Source organism: Ptychodera flava, chromosome 19 (assembly GCF_041260155.1).
Source record: "Ptychodera flava strain L36383 chromosome 19, AS_Pfla_20210202, whole genome shotgun sequence".
Lineage (NCBI taxonomy): Eukaryota > Metazoa > Hemichordata > Enteropneusta > Ptychoderidae > Ptychodera > Ptychodera flava.
In genome coordinates this window covers 30,273,423-30,291,575 of record NC_091946.1, presented here as the reverse complement: position 1 = coordinate 30,291,575, position 18,153 = coordinate 30,273,423, and the positions used below count along the sequence as shown (strand labels likewise).

General features: G+C 36.3%; 1 protein-coding gene across 4 annotated transcripts in view; it reads right to left on the bottom strand.

Moving 5' to 3' along the window:
• LOC139119226 (FERM, ARHGEF and pleckstrin domain-containing protein 2-like) overlaps positions 1-18,153 on the bottom strand; it is an 85,837-nt gene that overhangs the window by 19,349 nt on the left and 48,335 nt on the right. The window contains exons 8-13 of one of the 4 annotated variants that reach the window (XM_070682907.1): positions 17,405-17,492; positions 16,604-16,759; positions 15,140-15,306; positions 14,010-14,075; positions 12,711-13,285; positions 3,178-3,338 (exon numbers count right to left, since the gene is read on the bottom strand). In XM_070682907.1, coding sequence (XP_070539008.1) covers positions 3,178-3,338; positions 12,711-13,285; positions 14,010-14,075; positions 15,140-15,306; positions 16,604-16,759; positions 17,405-17,492 — 1,213 coding nt within the window. The remainder of the gene's footprint in view (positions 1-3,177; positions 3,339-12,710; positions 13,286-14,009; positions 14,076-15,139; positions 15,307-16,603; positions 16,760-17,404; positions 17,493-18,153) is intronic. The other 3 variants (XM_070682909.1, XM_070682908.1, XM_070682910.1) reach the window with 3 other exon arrangements.

The following is an 18,153-nucleotide window of genomic DNA, read 5'->3' as shown; positions in this document are numbered from 1 at the left end:
AAGTATTAATGAGAGTGACACACATTAAGTACAGAAGTTTGCACAGTTTACTGCAACTGTGGTGTTTCTTGGCACATCAAAGAGTCAGTATATTGTTATACAAATGCACTTCACTGAAGTTACTCATCGCTGTAGTTGAAGTAAAACTCTTTGTAGGATCAGACAGCCATGTGGAAGAATGAACCGTCTAGTTTGCTGCACCATCCTTGGATATGTGGACATATGTAAAAGCTATTCTGATAGCAGATAGAGTAGGAAAATGACTTTATTCAAAGCAGTTTCCCCTAAATATATTAAACTTTGGTGTGCCAAGCAAGACTGTGCTGTGTAATATCGTCATCAAAGTGAAAAATCTGCCATCTCTTTTGATGTCTGATGAATACTGGCAAAGGCTTGATTGTATGTCAGTCAGACATTAAACCCCATCACTAGAGGGCAGTGTTTGATGACAAAAGCATAACAACAAACAAACAAACAAACACACAGGATCATTTTGTCATCATACATTAGAGGATTCTGAACAACTACATGATGTATCATGATTCATCATTCTTTGCATGCATACTGAAATTATTGAAATGCTCCACTCAAATAATTTCCCTTCTTTTATAGTTTGCCACCTACTGTTCCAATGTGCAGTCAAATTTGAAAACGACAATGCAGATGCATAATATTTCACACTCTGTGAAGATTTCATACATTCAAAGCAACAACCACACTCATCAGTGGTTTGTTCAAGCTATCAAAAAATTTTGATAACATTTAGTTTTTTTAGCAAATGTTCAACCAAACTTCCAGTATTTTTACTGTAATAACCTGTGTATGATCTACATTATTTTAGTCTCTCCTGTCTACAAACATGTTCAAAATATTCAGTATTCAGCTTTACTACACAACTTTTGTTTATGTCAAAGGCACTGTATTGTCGAACACACATTGATTTACGTTCTGACCTGAATACTGTCATTTTTCTGTACATTTAAAATGTTTCATGATGAGCTGAATACTGGGTATTTTGACATAGTTGTTCAAATTGACAACCAAAAGTTCATTTCACTGGATCTACAAATTAAATGACTAGTGGAATTTCTCAGATCAAGACACTGATAAAGAAAGCATGGTATGAAATCTTCAAATACTAAACTGCTTCTTTGCTTAACTCTTTATTGAATAAAGTTTTGTTATGTTCTATGCTACTTGATATGAAAACCTCATATTTTTGTTTGCACAAGCAACATATACAACAACACTAATGAAAAGCTCACAGATAAGATAGATGTTATGTTACAGTTGATGACTATTTCTAATGGCAAGATGAATGGTGCACTGAATTCAAACTGATCTCATCTTTATGCTGAAGAGAAATTTGTAGTTTTTCGTTTGAAGACTCAGTCTTTGGATCCGTGCAATATATCTTAGTGATATTTCTGATGTATAAAAGGCACTTCACAATGACATTTTACATATAAACTCAGTATACAATTTGCAGATGTCAACATATGTTTTTTGCAGAAATAATGGCTGGTCTTCAAGACAGACATCAATTCCGAATTCCTATCGGTTTGAGATCATTTCTCAGGCTTGTAAAATTTTGGGTCACTGATTAATAAAGTCGGAGTTTTTTTCTTTATATGAAAGAAAGTAAATAAAATCAGCAGTTAACAAAAACAAACATCTTCAAGAGCGAGATTGACAAGTCAGAAAGTAACAAGATTGATTCAGTATGACATGCCGTACACACATGCTGAATTCCCATCATGCACTGCACGCACCATGACATTCCTACCATGCTGATGACAAACTCAACCTCTCATTTATATGGTAATGCAGGCATAAACAGACCCATGTGAGCATTCACCTTTGACCTTTGACACCAGGTCACCAATGGACACAACCCAGCCATTCACACAGATGCATGTGTCAAATCACGTAATATGAATTCATAGAAAACCACCATGCATTAATAATCACCCAGCAAAATAAACAAAGTTGGGAATAATTAAAGGTACATATCAAAATAAAACATAAGCAAAATAATTAAAATCTTAAACTTCTTTGGCCATAGCACTCTTCTTGATCAATGAAGTGATTCTTTACGAAATCAAGGACTGCCAATACAACATTTCTTTCATGCTTTTGAGACTACTCAAAAAAAGTCTGTAAAATTGTCTGCCATCGCTATATTTTTCAGAAGTATGTGATGTGAAACTGTTCATTAATGTGGTCAAAACCTTACATTCCCATGATGATAATGCTGTGAATTTCTGTTATATTTAACTTTGCATAAAACTGAAGTGATTTTATTTTAGGGCAACTTTTTATTCCTATTTTAATACATGAAGGTAGTTACCAGGTCACAGGTCACTGTCATAGCTACGGGACAGTGGATGTAACTTGATTTAGGTTTCTGTCGATACAATTTGCTGAAATGGTTTACTGAGTCTGAAACACATCTCTGAATAAAAAATCCAAAAAGAGGCAATTTTATCGTTTGATATACATCCAATTGAGTTCAATTATCATTCTTGTTCTGAGGTGATATGTCATTTACATTTCATTTCTGATGTTTCTGATGCTTGATGTGGAATATTACAACAAAATGGTCCTATATTTGCAAAGAAAGCCTTGCTTATCAAATTTTTTGGAGGGCGCCCTCTAGAGACCCTTCTGGACTTATGCTCCTGTTTACAACACAATTGAAAGTGAACAGAACACAAAGTGGTTAGGGCGTAGTGAACTTAATCTGATGGTATTTTGCCACGCGTTGTGAAACTGTAAAAAACATGATTAACTCAAATTATGAAAACCAAAAATAAGTATTTATTTCATGTCAAACACACAGTTAATAAATGTAAGAAAGCTGGACAGGGTCTAAGCCAGGGGATAATATTAATTTCATTAGGTTTGAGTAAGCAGCACATTGCAAAATTTGTATGAGTATTAAGATATTCAATGGCAGGCTACAGGAAATTCATTTCATTTCATAGTTAAAATTTTGCCCCCTCATGCTTAGCATACTTGCTTGCAAAACAAACAAAAACGTAAAAAAGGACTTGCAGGGTCAAATTTTGTGTTTGATGTTATGCGTACGTTTAATTAAATTCACCAACTTTATTAATCCGCCAGTGCCAAGTTTTTTTGGAAGTTGAGGAAGTGCACCAAAACATCTCTGACTACCTTCAACAATTCAACTCCTGATACCTTTCGCCTTGTTCCGTCTGTCTCCTCCTGGCTGCCTTGGCTTCCACCGCCTTCATCGGAGATCGTCTTCCCCGATGTTGTGATGACGCTGGTCTCAATTTTGGTTTCTTGTTTTGTAGGATTGGCGTGAACAACAACTGTTGAAAGAAAATATCCCTTCTTAGAGTTTTTTCCTTTTCCCCACACATTTCAAATTATGGAAAATTTCTACAATATTGGCACTTACCTGTGCAGAGGTACGGCAATAAGAAATAGTCCCAGTAGACTGTGTTGGAATACTCTGACATATTCGAATAGTACCATACTTTTGTAACCAAATCTTACTTTGGAATTGCTCTCATCTCAGCACAGGTGAGGATTTGGGGATGCAAACCTTTGGCAATTATCCCACTAAAGAGGTGTTCCTCATGGGGGTCTTTACTCATTCAGTTTACCCAAAATCCTATTTTTGACTCCCTAGATTACTAGTGATACGTCACTATGTTTAGTAATAAAGGGTGAGCACACATAAAGAAGAACATGGCCAAACTATCATATCAAACTGTTCAGGTTATCTTAGGGGGACCTCCCATTGCTTTGTGAATCAAGTCCCTAGCATTCTTGATTTTTTCATTGTTGAATGTGGGCTTGGTATTCATAACCAAGGTGTTTAGAAGCCAAAACTCTAAATTTCAATTGAATTTTGTAATTTGAGCAGAATGATACATTGACTTGGGGAAATTCATCCAGAATAATGCAAATTGTAACACATTTGGTTAAGCATAGACAGTGGAGTGGGAGATTGCTCCACTGCCTAGGCACCTATGGTTTAAGGTGTTACAGTAAATTCCTGAGTGAAATCAGAATATTACCATACAGGGGCTGTTGCAAATTAATCAATGAGGTCTTAATCCTATAATGGAGTGTTATGAAATTTAACACAGTACCGACTTTAAATTTAATACTAATTCTGAAAATATGATTTATAAAATTATGTTTTGAATTTAATTTTTATGTGCATATGTCTCTGCTTGTTAGACTGATTCCCACCATATGCCATGCAAGACCAGGATTTTGGCTTCTAAAGCAAAGAGAAACTAAAGGGTAAGTGTTGGACTGCAGCTACCATGGTCTGCCACCCTGTCTTTCCAAATGGTCATTGTTAAAGTCATATAGGCACATAGTTGAATAACTGGTTTAGAGACAAAAGTATAAGGTATAGGACTTTAACTGCATTGTAATTTCTGGGAATGATAAACAGGTTTACACTTTTTCAGTCTGTTGGAGAATAGTTCATTCAGAGCAGTGTGCCACTAACAATGTATAAATTTACTCCCAAGCAGTATTTACAAATGTACGTGTTGATTGAGCCCTACGATTACAAATAAAGGTTCGAGCTAGTCTCCACATGATCACAAGGACATTTATATGGCTTTAAAGGATCATTGACTGGAGGAGAGGAATAATGAGTCAACACACGATGAGGAATATCCAATGGCGGAGAGAAACTGCGACAGTGATTCAGTTTACCTGAAAATTTTACAATTTATATTTTTGTATTATTTTGTTAGCATGAGATACACCCCTTCAGACATGTTCTGTTTTTGAATGCTGTAGTTTAAAAGATGTATAAATCTCACGCAGCCAAGCCATGCCATAGATGTAATCCACAGCACACTTTTCAAGGTCATGCTAAACATGACATATGTTACGAAGTCATAGTCAGTTTTGCTTAGCCATGGTACATGCCACTGTGCATGTTGCTAAGCTGTGATACATGTTACCAGGCCATGGTACATTGTGTAAGGCCACAATACTGGTTACCTGGCCATAGTTATATTGATATAATACATGTTACTAGGCTGTAATATATGTAACTAGGCCATAGCACAGGATACTTGGCCATGGTACATGATACCAGTATGTTGCAAGGCTTGGATACCAATCTCCAGAGACCGAAATGCCTGTTACAAGGCCTTATGCAGATGTTGCTAGGCTATGCATGTTGCATGCCAAAATTCACATTACCAGGCCATATAAGCATGTATGCATTGGTTGCAAAACATGTTCCATGGCCACATTGCATATTGCTAGCCCCATAATGAAAGGAAAGTTAATCAGTGCACATGGTTAAACAATGAAGAAAATCAGATCACGAGAGGAAAATCTACCTTGTAACTCCTTTATTGCAACATTACACTACAAGACTGTAACACAATAACAGAACATTATCTATTTTTAAAGTTGTTCAATATGTGTTGTCAAGGTGACAATAAAACCTAATGAAACAATGACAAATGCTGACAACAATTTCAGAAAAACAGAACTTTTCTGTGGTGTTCTTGTGTAGTTTACACTGTACTTTGCATAGATATTTTTTTACTATTCTTATCTGGTGCTGTTTTTATATTAAGGTGTTGCCATGGCAACCCTTATGGGATAAAAACTGACAAGTTTATTACAATTCATCTCATGTAGCTTTCATTACATGACCCATCTATCTTAGAAGTTGCTACTAATCAAAAGTGGGTTCTGTAATATTTGAAAAAATTGTGTAATATGAATTCAAATTTGAATTTCGCATGTTTCATAGAACACCATCTAAATGATTACACATGCCATTGTTTAAATTTTTGAGTTATGAAATCCACAGTGTTATAGCACAATTTTATAGTTGTATCTGCCCATGGCAAAAAAGCCCTTCAGAAATCTGAAAAAAATACTTGACAGTTTAAAAATTCAGGTAGGAGAAGATCACTTCTACAGGACGTGTAGTTGCAACTATAATGCTTGCCACTGATTGGCTCATCCATGCCATGTGACACAACTATGAAAGGGAGGTAGACAGCTAAGGCAGTGATGTCATAAAGTCATGGGTTGCACTATAAATAGAAACTTAATTATTCATTGCTGTGTGCAAGTATTCAGCCAATCATATCCAAGCACTATTGGACTGGCAACAAAGGTATTTATATTGGTGTATTTCTATTCAATAAACTGAATTAATGTAAAATATATTGCTTTGTGCACGGTAACTTATAATCTGTTCACAATATTACCAAGAATTTTCCCCAAAGAAAACTAAATAATGTTTAATGACAGAATAAATGTATTCGAGATAAATATTTGAATATTGTCATCCGTTGATTTATAATTAACTTTCACATATAATCTTTTTTACAAGGTATTATTTTCAAACTCTAAAGGAGAGTGGTTCGCGTATCTAGAACTACCATCAAAAGACTATTCTACCGCATTGGCACTTGAAATTAGTATGGCACAGTAAACTGCAGCTATGTTGCCTCTGTAGTCATGACAACGAATGTGACCATGGTTCACCATGCATCATCCATATTGAAACCGAAAAAATAAAGTTTATTCAAATGGACGACAACATAATATGAACAAGATCAAACTTTCCTTCCGGGATAACTTGTCACCATTTTAACATCGTGTATTATATTGGTTTTGATTTGCATCAAATAGATTGTTTGGAATTATTTGTATGAAACTTATATCATAAATCATATCTTTTATCATTTATTTTGATGAGATGCTCTGTGGTCAATAAATCAACCCATAGTCTTGTTGACCTCTGTAGTTCATTGCCTGTTAAGACTCTAACCAATAACTCTTTTCTTGGGCGGAAAATATTACCGAACTGGACAATATAATCACAGATAAAGTGCATGGAAAATATTACCAAACTTGGACATGATAATCACAGATGTAAAGTCAAACTTATGGGAAAATGACAATAAGACATATTTAACATCGTGTGAATTGGACCAAAGTAGTAATCATAAAAAGTGCCACAAAAGTACAACATTTAAAAGACAGACATTGTATTTTTGTAATGGTAGCTGTCACTTTGTTTTGAAGCTTAACTGAAGATGACATTACAAAGTTGCTGAAAATGTCATGACAACACTTGTTTTGCAACGACTGTTAATTTTGATAATAAAAATGAGTTAACATCTGTGAATATAAATGCTCGTGTCATCAATACATTTCCCCATCTTTTTAAGAGTGAAACTTTGAATAAATTGTCTGTTAAAAAAATTATATTAATATGACCATGGCAACACACCTACAAGCCTAAACATTAATCCTCCTGACAGCCCTTAGCTTCAACAATATGTAAATCTATTGTGTTTACAGATAAACAAACAACAACAAACAATGAATAGCTTTGGAAACTGCTGCTTTGTAACTTAATGCCTTTGCACCTGTTATATTTATATAAGAAAACATAAAACATATTCAACTGGAAAAAGGGGGAGCCTTTAGACTTGTGGACAAAGTCACCAATTTATGTCATACAGGTCTGTGAGTATTTAAGACCAGAAAATAAAGCAAAATACTACAAATGTTTCCATAAACCCATGTTATAAACCAAAGATTTGAAAAATATAAATCCTCTGAATGCAAATACATAGAAAAAACTCTAATACATCAAAAATATACATAAAAGTCACTTTAAAAGCAAATGCGAACAAGAATGACCCTTGACCTCAGCAGTTAAGGATTCTATTGAAATATACAAAATGCCCGGAGTAAGAAGACCAAATATACATACTGTTTAACCCTGCATCTTGATTGGTGTAGATCTGTCACATGTCAAATATCTGCCCAGTAAAATCACAGCACCGTTTTCAAATCCGAAGATAACACTACTCTAGTAAATATCGTCTCAAAGAAAACAATTAAAGTTAATACATGCCAAAAAAAGACTTCAAACACAAACTATGAGCACATAAATTTCTGCTGGTCCTAATGTTTTGCAAAATATTACTTCTACATAAGACAAACAAAGTTTAGGTGCCCTGCTTGTGCAGCGTTTTCATCAAAAGAAATACTGAATACAGATGACACTGGTTGTCAAGGGCAACTACTTCAAAATATGCAGATGACAACAATGATAATCCGTGATATGAGTGGGGGAAGACGGGAGATGGGCTGGTTACCAAAAATGACTGTTAGTTTTAGTTGGAGATGCACAATATTTTACGCTAGATGTGTTTTAGTATTAATAATGTGACATGCGCTTATTGTAAAATAAAATATGACTTTTTTCCACATGCAGACGCCAAGTCAAATATCTTATAATGATCCAAATAACCATAATGGTACCCCATGCTGTGAATATGCTCATGCAGAACAAAACTGATTATGATTCGTGTTCAGATACCTTTTAGCAACAAACCCATATCACTAACACAACCTATTTCATAATCCTTCATTGCAAATATACCACAGATTCTATGATGTGTGTAAAGCATTGCATGATCTGGTTGCTTGGAACCACAACCCAACGACCCAGTTTACAGAAAACTAGAAGTGGCACCTATGGTCGAACATGACAATAACTTCTGTTTTACAACAGGGCTTCTGTGAGGTTGATGTGAAACAGCTGAATAATCTGTTTATGCTAAACTCAGTTGACTGCTTTTTGTGAAACATAGCTTTTATCTTTACTGCATGTGCAACATAGCTGTCATTCATGCTAAACATTGTATTTGCGTATTGATATATTATGTACATGTAGCAAAAGCTTTCAAGGGATATGGGCTTATTTCTGAAACGACTGTTAGTTTGGCAGGAAACGCAAAACATTTCAGAGTAGAGCCTTTCAAACCATATACCCATTCTTGTGTTGGTGTTGGACAAAAACTCCAAAAATGGCGATGAAAACAATTAGAGTCAAACACGTCTCACACCCCTACATGACACATTGTTTTCTGGATAGCACAATTATTAACGATAACATTTGAATTGCATGAGTGACGTGAAGGTCCCCCACTCAGAGCAATCACACCTCTCCCTCTACCCTCTTGGTTAGTGTAACGCATTCTGGGCACAGAATTTGACTGCTTGCAAAGGCACTGTGCAAAAACGACTAATAAATAGACAAAAACACACTAAAAAAGAAAATAAGTCTTTCAACAGCAGTTATAGTTTAACCTAGAGTGTGATGAAATTTCTCAAGATACAAGGTCTAAACGCTCTTCAAGTCAGTCAAATTTATATGCTCTTTCATAAAGAATCATTAGTGCAAGGTACTTGTCGCGTCATAATACCATCTTTCCATCATAGGTATCTCGTAAAGCACATTTGTCATGATAATTCTAATTATACACATTCCTCTGCAAGATCAACCAGCAAGCAGAAATTTATCACACAGCCTTATGCAAATCATATGTAAACAAGATCCCCTCTGCACCAATGGATGCAATACTGTGTATTCGCACAAATTCTCATGGAAGACATTTTAGGCTATGAAACACAGCAAGCAAACATTTCAAGGAATACCAATCATTGGTATATGTGCAGATAGTAATCATACGCTGTTGCCATGGCAACTGGACAGACGTCCGAGTGCACAATAACAAAGACTATTGGCTGGGAGTTGAAAAGCTTTCTGAGATTCAAGCAGCACTCTTGGAGTACCTTTGCAAACATACATGTAAACATCTACTTTGAACAGAAATGTTCAAATATCCAACTTAAGTAGTTTGCAGTGTAATTTGAAAACACAGTGTAAAGTTTGAATCCAAAGCACTGCCAATACTCAACTATGCCAATGGTTTGTTGACACAACACTTAACTTGACAAACACAACCCACCATGAACAGTTTACATACTAAAGAGGCAGTCTACACTAGTTTTAGTCATTTACAGTCTGGTACAACCATGTTATAAACATGTTACATCCATACGTCTTGCAGACTCTGATTGACCTTTGACATGGAATTTGGCAGCCATGATGAACAAAACTACACAAAAGACTACACGTAGCATATTTCTGAAGAATATCAAAACTTGCTTGAGATGTTTTTTAAACAACTATGGCCACTTGAAATCCCTAAAGTATTGTGAATAAACTTTGGACATTATACCAAATACTGTTTAAGACAGCATTTTGCTTTGAGCATATATCAAACACAAACATCTTACGTATGAACAAGTTACCAGAAAAAAACAGACAGATTAATATAACTGAATCGATGTTGAGATATTGGACAAGAAATGTGAGTTCTCAAGATCTATGTAGAACGAATATTTTAAGTTAACATCCTTTAGACTTAGTAAACTTTTAGATAATTTGAACAGATCTCTTGTGATGGCTTCCAACAGTTGTGCATACTGATTGAAGATCTGTTGGCCATATTACATGTAAAACACGCATAAAGTTTGGAGGTATCTCATGACGTTGTATGACCTTTGGACATCAACAGTGACAATTGTAACAAAACAAAAATTGTTGAATTCGAGCTGTTTAGAAGAATTCTTGAATTGGAGCTGTTTAGAGTATAACTATATTATTACGTCTTTATTGTACATAGTTTAAAAGACTTGGGACACAACCCTTGCCTGGTTCCTCTGGGTATGTAACTGGATGAACTCCAAATGGCAGCCATATTGGATTTACACATGAAACAAATTCATGCCTAAATGTAAATTTTGTCTTCGAATCAACTAAGATGAAAATGTTTTGCATGTCTTAGTGATAGCTTAACACATGCAATAATACTGCAGCCACCTGACAACCCTATTGGATTATATCAAAAAATAAATGGACTTCTGTGAGTAGTAGTAGTAGTAGTGTAGCGCAACACTCTGTGAGACATTTCAAAGAAATCTGTTCATATACACCTGAACATCATTCCAAGGTGAGACACGGAAGAAATGGCTGATCTGGAGCAGTACTGGATTTTCATCATGTGACTGATAAATACCAAGTGTGGTTGAGTATCCTATGTTCTGGTATTAAATCAACTTTTTAAAACTGTAGACGAACATCAGTTCGGGAATGTTTGATTACTGGCCAAGGGCATAAAGGACACTACTCAACAAAGCTACATGATAAAAGTCCAGCAGTCTCCATGAATGATGCTACGGTGCAACAACCTGATATGTCACTGATATTGGTACAGCGCCACCTAAGTGCCAAGTTTGAAACAATTTGCGTCAGAAGTGTCTGAGTCACAACTGTTGACAGACAGACAGACAGACAAATCCAAGCCAATCTGTAGGTCAGATGGCCTTCATTCACAGGACCTAATAGGAGTAATTCCCACCGTAAATGATGCCAAAATTAATCATACAATATACTTTGTGCACTTGTAGGTCCGAGCCTACTACTGGTAGTCCATATAAAAACTTGTTGGACCTTAACAGGTCATCATACTGATTTATTAACTTTGACAAAATGACCAATATAAGATGAATATTAATGATCCACACTGCATGTTACTATTATTTTATAGAAATGTTATGGTGTCTTTGCACCGTTCAGTAAATGAAAGTAATTTCTATCACTGATTGCCTAACTCATCAGGAACATGAAGTATTCAGTTTAAGAAATAATTAAAAATGTAGAGAAAATCAGATTTAAAGTTGTTATATTCTAGAACAAGTATATTTCAATTATACACTTTTATGAAGTGTTATGAGCTTACATGATTATGGAAAACCCCAGAAGAAAACTCTGTAATATCTTCACGACTGGGATTCAACCTTTAAGGTTATTATAGAATGAAGTAGATCTAATGTTGGAAGACAAATTATGAGTATTTCTTAGTTGGAGTCATCAGATGTACGTGTTATATTTGACTGTGGTAAGTTATCACCCAGGGGACTGATAAACACATCATCGTCATCATTATGATTATCAACCATGGGGTTTCTAAGGACAAGCCCGCCATTTTGGATTGCCTGGGAGTCATAGACAGCGCCCTCTGACGGGTCAGAATTGGAGCCATCACTTTCTGAGGAACTCTGGCATATATTCAAATCCTGTAATTTTTCATCTAGCTGTGGGCTGAGGATAGTTGGTGAGCAGTCAAAACTTTCCTCAGACGTACTAGATTCGGAATCACTGTCACTTTCGCTTTCACTCACGGAATGATCAGAACCAGGAATTTCCGTGTAGTCATCCTGGAACTGTACCGTGACCCGCCCCGGAAAAGGTTTCTCAATGACATCCGGACTACTGAAAGAACCACTGAGATACGGATCACCACCGGGGAATTTTTCCATTTCTCTCGACAATATACTTCCCACACTTGGTGATTCGATATCTTCCTTAGTGTATGCCTTGGAAAAATGCAAATATTCCTCATCGATATCAATTGACTCATCATCCCCACACCGGAATTTTTCTTCCGGGTGTGGGATTTTTTCGATAGGGAGGTGATCACAGGGACTGCTAATTTCACTTTCAAAGTTACTACCTTCTTCCGTTATATCCTCCAGGCGACTCAAACTTTCACTGAAACTTCCCAAACTACTGGCAAACTCTTCCATGATATTTTGAGAAATTTCCAAATTTTCCAAATGTTCCAAAAGCTCCATGTGTTCTGGGCTCCCCACTGGGATATCACTTTTGAGATTATCATTATTGTCACTGGAAGATTCGCTATTCGAGGCGGAAGTAATTTCGGGCAAATGATCAGAGGGACCCACCGGATGACTATGCGAGGGGGTAGATTTACTTTTAGAATAAGAAATAATGGAAGATTCTTTGCCTTCAGTTTTTTCCGGCTCCCTCGGCGTCGTCGGACTTCGTGCAACTGGAAGAGATTCCTGGTTGATGTAGTCGTGCATGGATCCTGCATTCATGTATTCGTGAGTGGCACTTTGATTGATGTAGTCTCCACCCAGAGTTTCAGAGTTATAGTCCTGTAACTTGTTCTGTGTAACCACCACAGTCTGGTTAATATAATTTGCAGATGGTTTGGATTCGTCAGTGTCAATGCCGTCCGTATGATCGCCCTTCAATTCTTCATTGACAGTGTATTCGTACACCATGCTACCGCTCGACGTCGCGGGCCTCACTGATATCCTAGCATTGGCTTCAGGTGTCACAGGTGTCGACGACGTCGGTGTGAATCCAGGGCTGGGATCACGTAGCGTCGGTGACAATGTTAGACTATTGTGCAATTGTCCGTTACCAGATCTACTTGACTGTAAATAGTTCAACTCTGGTGTACTCACTGTTGGTCTCTCAATCACACTGTTATCTGCCGCTTCAAACCTCAACGGTGTCGTCGTTCTTGGAGCGCCAAGACTCCTCGATGATATTCTGGAACTTGGGTGTCTACTGATAAAAGCAACGAAAAAAAAATTTCAATCCAGGTGAAAATTCATGAGATGTATCATAAACGTGTAGAGTTGTTAAATACCAACAGACTGTTACTTCACTGAAATTCTAAATATTTCAAAAAAACTTTAACTACCGAGTACGATAATTTTCTTGATGATAGAATCAGTACTCTAAGGTGATCTGACTATGCTGCTCCACAACATGGAAGTCCTAGTATATTTTGAGGAGCAGTTGGAAATGTTGCTGTATTCCTGCTTGAATTGCTATTGGAATTTGCTTTGCGAAAATCAGCCCTTCCGTTTGTATGACAGTACATATTGGAGTGGCTTTGGTCATCATATGCAAGCAGGGAATTACCAGAGTAAGATATAACTGCCTGTCTGCCTGCCTGCCTGCCTGCCAAGGTCAGGTAAATTCTTATCCTAGCAGACAGGTAGGAATAATTCCTTGTTTGTTGGTTTGACAAGATCGAAAGCATAGTGTACTAGCTGTAACTAGGTGTACTAGCTGTAACTAGGTATAATTTATACAGGATGTAATTTTAAGGAGACGACTTTGCTTGGGCTGGCAACTTTTCAAACTTACCAGTCCTGATCTCTGGTTGTAATATTTAACAACTTTCCTGTGCTTGAATTACACTTTACTTCATTACATCTTTGTTTCTACTTCCACTATGTTTCTAAAAATGTGTCAAGAAAATGGATATTGCAAGTCTTCTCACCTTACAAATGATGGCTTTTTATAGCTTTGCCTTATTGCATCAATTACTTGCTTCTGTGTTCTTCCACTGTAGTGTAAGGCAAATTCAAAAACAAAATCTTTCAGAGGAAAATAGCTTTTGTGGGGCATAATTCTAGTCCACATACTTTGTATGCATGTTAACAACACTACATATGGACATCTTATTGATACATATTTTCAGTCAGTGTTATCGTAATGAATAGACGACATAAAAATGAAAATGCGTTGTGGTTTGATATGATACAATAAATCAGGGTTGGTAAAACTGCAGAACATTTCCGGTGAATCATTCATCAAAATTCAGTCAGTCTAATAATCTTGTGCTTTCTGATGGAAAAATCCAGCCTCCATAACTATCTCTTGGAGAGGTTATCCAGCATGTTATACCACTACTGTGCCATTTTATCACATATTGCATCACATCAATCAAAAGGTATGATGTTACATTGTCATATCACGCTCAATTATGTTATATTGCTCTGCGTTAAATCATGGTATATTGTTACACAGGGAAGAAGCGATGTTCGTGCACATTACCAAGCTTTCCACATCACTTTCAATGAGCTGCCATTCATATATTAGGCAGTAATGGCAGGAAACTTGAAGGGACAGTATCTTAAACTTTTTGAGAATACTTTTATGATTGTAATTTCATAAAAAAGATCGTTCTATGGCCCTTCTTCAAGAAGAATATTAATACAGAAAGTACAAGTATTTGCCTTGCAGACACAATACATTTTATACAATATGCAAGGTTATAGTAAACAAATGGATGCTGGTGAAGACTAGAATTCAGTTATCAACAATAACAACTGACATTACACATATACATGCTGTACTCAAAAATTGAACATCAAACATTTCAACATAGTTTTTGGAACAGAAGAAGGCACAATATTTTACAGGCAGAACAAAAACACAGGAAAGTACATCAAAAGTTACAGATACTGGTTACAGATTACCGGTACTACAACAGTTAACATATCATTTTACAATATTCACAAGACCTTGATAAAATACTATATTGCATATACAACACCATGGGACATTCCAATACCTAACATCCAGATAATCTGAATGGAAAAACAAAGGAATGTTTGGATTACTTACCTATACCTGAACGTTGAACCCCTGCTGAATACCCTAGAGCGTCCTTTGGGAATCTTGGGTTCCTGCATCCGGAAGAATGTGTGGTGTTCCACGCAGATTTTCCAGAAACGCTTGGCCTCGTTGCGAGAGCTGAGGAAGAACTCGACGGTGTCTTTGTAGTAGCCCTGCTGCAATGAAGTATACCAAGCAACAGAAAACAAAATAAAACCCAGAGAAGAAGAGACGGAAGAGAAAAGGAAGAAATTTTGCATCAGCAAGGGTGTTAGTGATGTAGAAATGTTAGTAGCAGAGATGGGAAGGTTAGTACACTATATGTTAGTTATAGAGCAATGATTTTAAACAATATACTAACATGGGCAGCGGGAGAAGAGAGATTCTGGTGTAACTTATTCACATGAGGGGAGCTTTGGACAATGTAGTTGCAATGGAACTTATTTAGTGGAATGTGATTACTGTATACTAAATCCATAACACCAGGATGGGAGTCCAAGTTCATGATTACAAGATCCTCTACTAATGGCTGATGTAATTGTTGGATTTGATATGTCTCTATTTTTTGAGGCTGCTATGCTCTGAATTGATGTCCAACCCTGGGATTACATTGTGCAAAAGGCATAAATGGGCTGTGGTTTACTAGTACAAATAAGTCAAAACTGTATCAAAAATAGTTTTATTGGATGGTAAGATTAAATTAAATCCCCTGAAATACAGACATACTGAGTTGACTGATCACAAAGAAGGGAGGTGTTGGATCGTTTGTTTTTGTTCATAGGGAGCTGCTGTGACTGCGCCCTCGTGTGACATACAACAGAATACTATCAGTAATTCTGTCCTGGTAAGGTAACTTCTTGCACACCCCAGATGTTTTCAAGTAGTTGTTTTTTGACTGTTAAAAGATGAGCACAATAAAGACGGCAGCATTGTTTACGTAGTAGTAGAACCCTAATCACAGAGGACAATTACAGTAATTCCTATTTTTCAAAGTATGTTTGCAATGATACAAGCAATATGTATCGGAGGAACAGCTGGACACACAATTCAACAGTCAACACGAACATATTGGAGTAACAATACCGTATGGTTATAGTTTGTGTTTATCATGTGAAATACATTTTTTAATGCACAAAATACGAATATCAGATATTACAAAGTCTATCTATAGCAACCGAAGGTTTGTAATGGGTGTTGCTGACCTGTCAATCAAATGATTGACCAATTGAAACCTCCTTTCCACAATTCACCACTGAATATCCAATCAAATTCATTGTTTCAAACACCAATTACCTTGACAGTTCCTATTATCATAACAATACGGTGGCAGAATGATGGCCATGTGGTATGCAAAGCAAGGCAGCAATTTTTGCAACAGACTAAAGCCATACTTTCTCACAAACAGACACATAAAGTGCACTTATGACGACAGAAGCCACAAATCTATCCAGCAGCACTCTCCAGAATACTTACATAGCCTTCTTGGTGCAGCTTGATCAGGAAACGTTTTCTCTTGAAACTTAGTTTCCTGACCTTGGCCCAGGAGAAGGTGTTGATCTTGGTGCCGTTGCAAAACACCAGTACACCCATGTGAGCCACAGCAAGATCTAATCGCACTCCTTCATGGTCCTGGAAAATTCAAACAAAACTTGTCTGGTTATTTCTGGATTATTAACTCTTTGAGTGCCAAAGTCAATTTTTGTCGCCTTTATAAAATATGCGCCAGTCAATTTTTTTCAGATTTTTGAAAAAGTTTTGATATAAGAAAAATTACAGAAAAATTCATAAAAATTTGTGAAATGTTGCACTAAAATTTTGGCGGGAAAAAATTACAGCACTCAAAGGGTTAATAAAAGAAATTTCAACAGCCCATGATTTAAACATTTGTTCTTACAACGAATCTAAAATGATGATTAAGCAATAGAGCATTTTGACGAGTTCACAGCATACATGCACGAACCATAGCAAGTGCATACATGTTGCTAACTTGTCAAAATTGAGTGGTATGTTCATTACTAAAGTGCTTTATTGCTTTTATATCATGTCAGTACATTAAAATTCTGGCATGAAAACATACAATTAGATCAGTGTATTTGCGTGATCAATATATACTGTATCGTATGATATGATACTCTCTATAGAAAGAACAGTCAATGACCTAAATAATACTTTTCAATATTTCAAGTTAAATCTACATGAAATTTAAACAAAATTATTGTATATGATTGTTTCATTTCTTTTGAATTTGCAATATTACCGAAAGAGACTGCTTACTTTTGCTGAATAAAGTCGAACACCGTACATCTCGAGTCTTCTGGCAATATCTAGGAGATTAAAATCCGCATCGGCCGGAGTTTGACCACTGAAAAAAAACAAAATGGTGGGCGGTTACCTCAAGCCCTTATATCTGTTACCTTTCCCTATTTTTTTCATTTCTTTAATCTTTTTTCCGTGTTCAATGTCTGGTGTTGGTGTGTTTTCTGCTTCTTTCCTATCCTGTCATTGCCTAAAAGAGTTGTTCCAGTAGACCGCTTCCTCTGATTGGTTGTCTCTCTCTCATTTGTTTGATATATTCAATCCTTCCTCTATCGTGCCCATTGATTGGTTGCTCATTTCCTTTTATCAATTTAATGTAGTTCTTTTCCATTCCTCCTGACACTCTTACAAAGCAAGCATTTGTTTCTTATTGTTCCACTGCTATCGATTTTTACCAACATTTCTGGTTTGCTGTAATATTCTTTTATCTGCACTAATGAGTCTACTTTTTAAATTTCTTTATGAGGTGTTGTTATAACGTTATATTATATTATAGTACCATATTTAGTTTGCTTTAATCCTTTCACCCCCAGTTCCCTGTATACAGGTCCAACTTTACCATAGAAAACAATGGATTTGGGACAAACCATGGTGGTGAAAGGGTTAAAGGTAGAATGCGCCTCGGGGACAGATATTCAGACTCTCAATTTTTTACAATTCTTTTCCAATCTACCACTTCTTGGGGGCTCATTTTGAAGCTCTTGGCA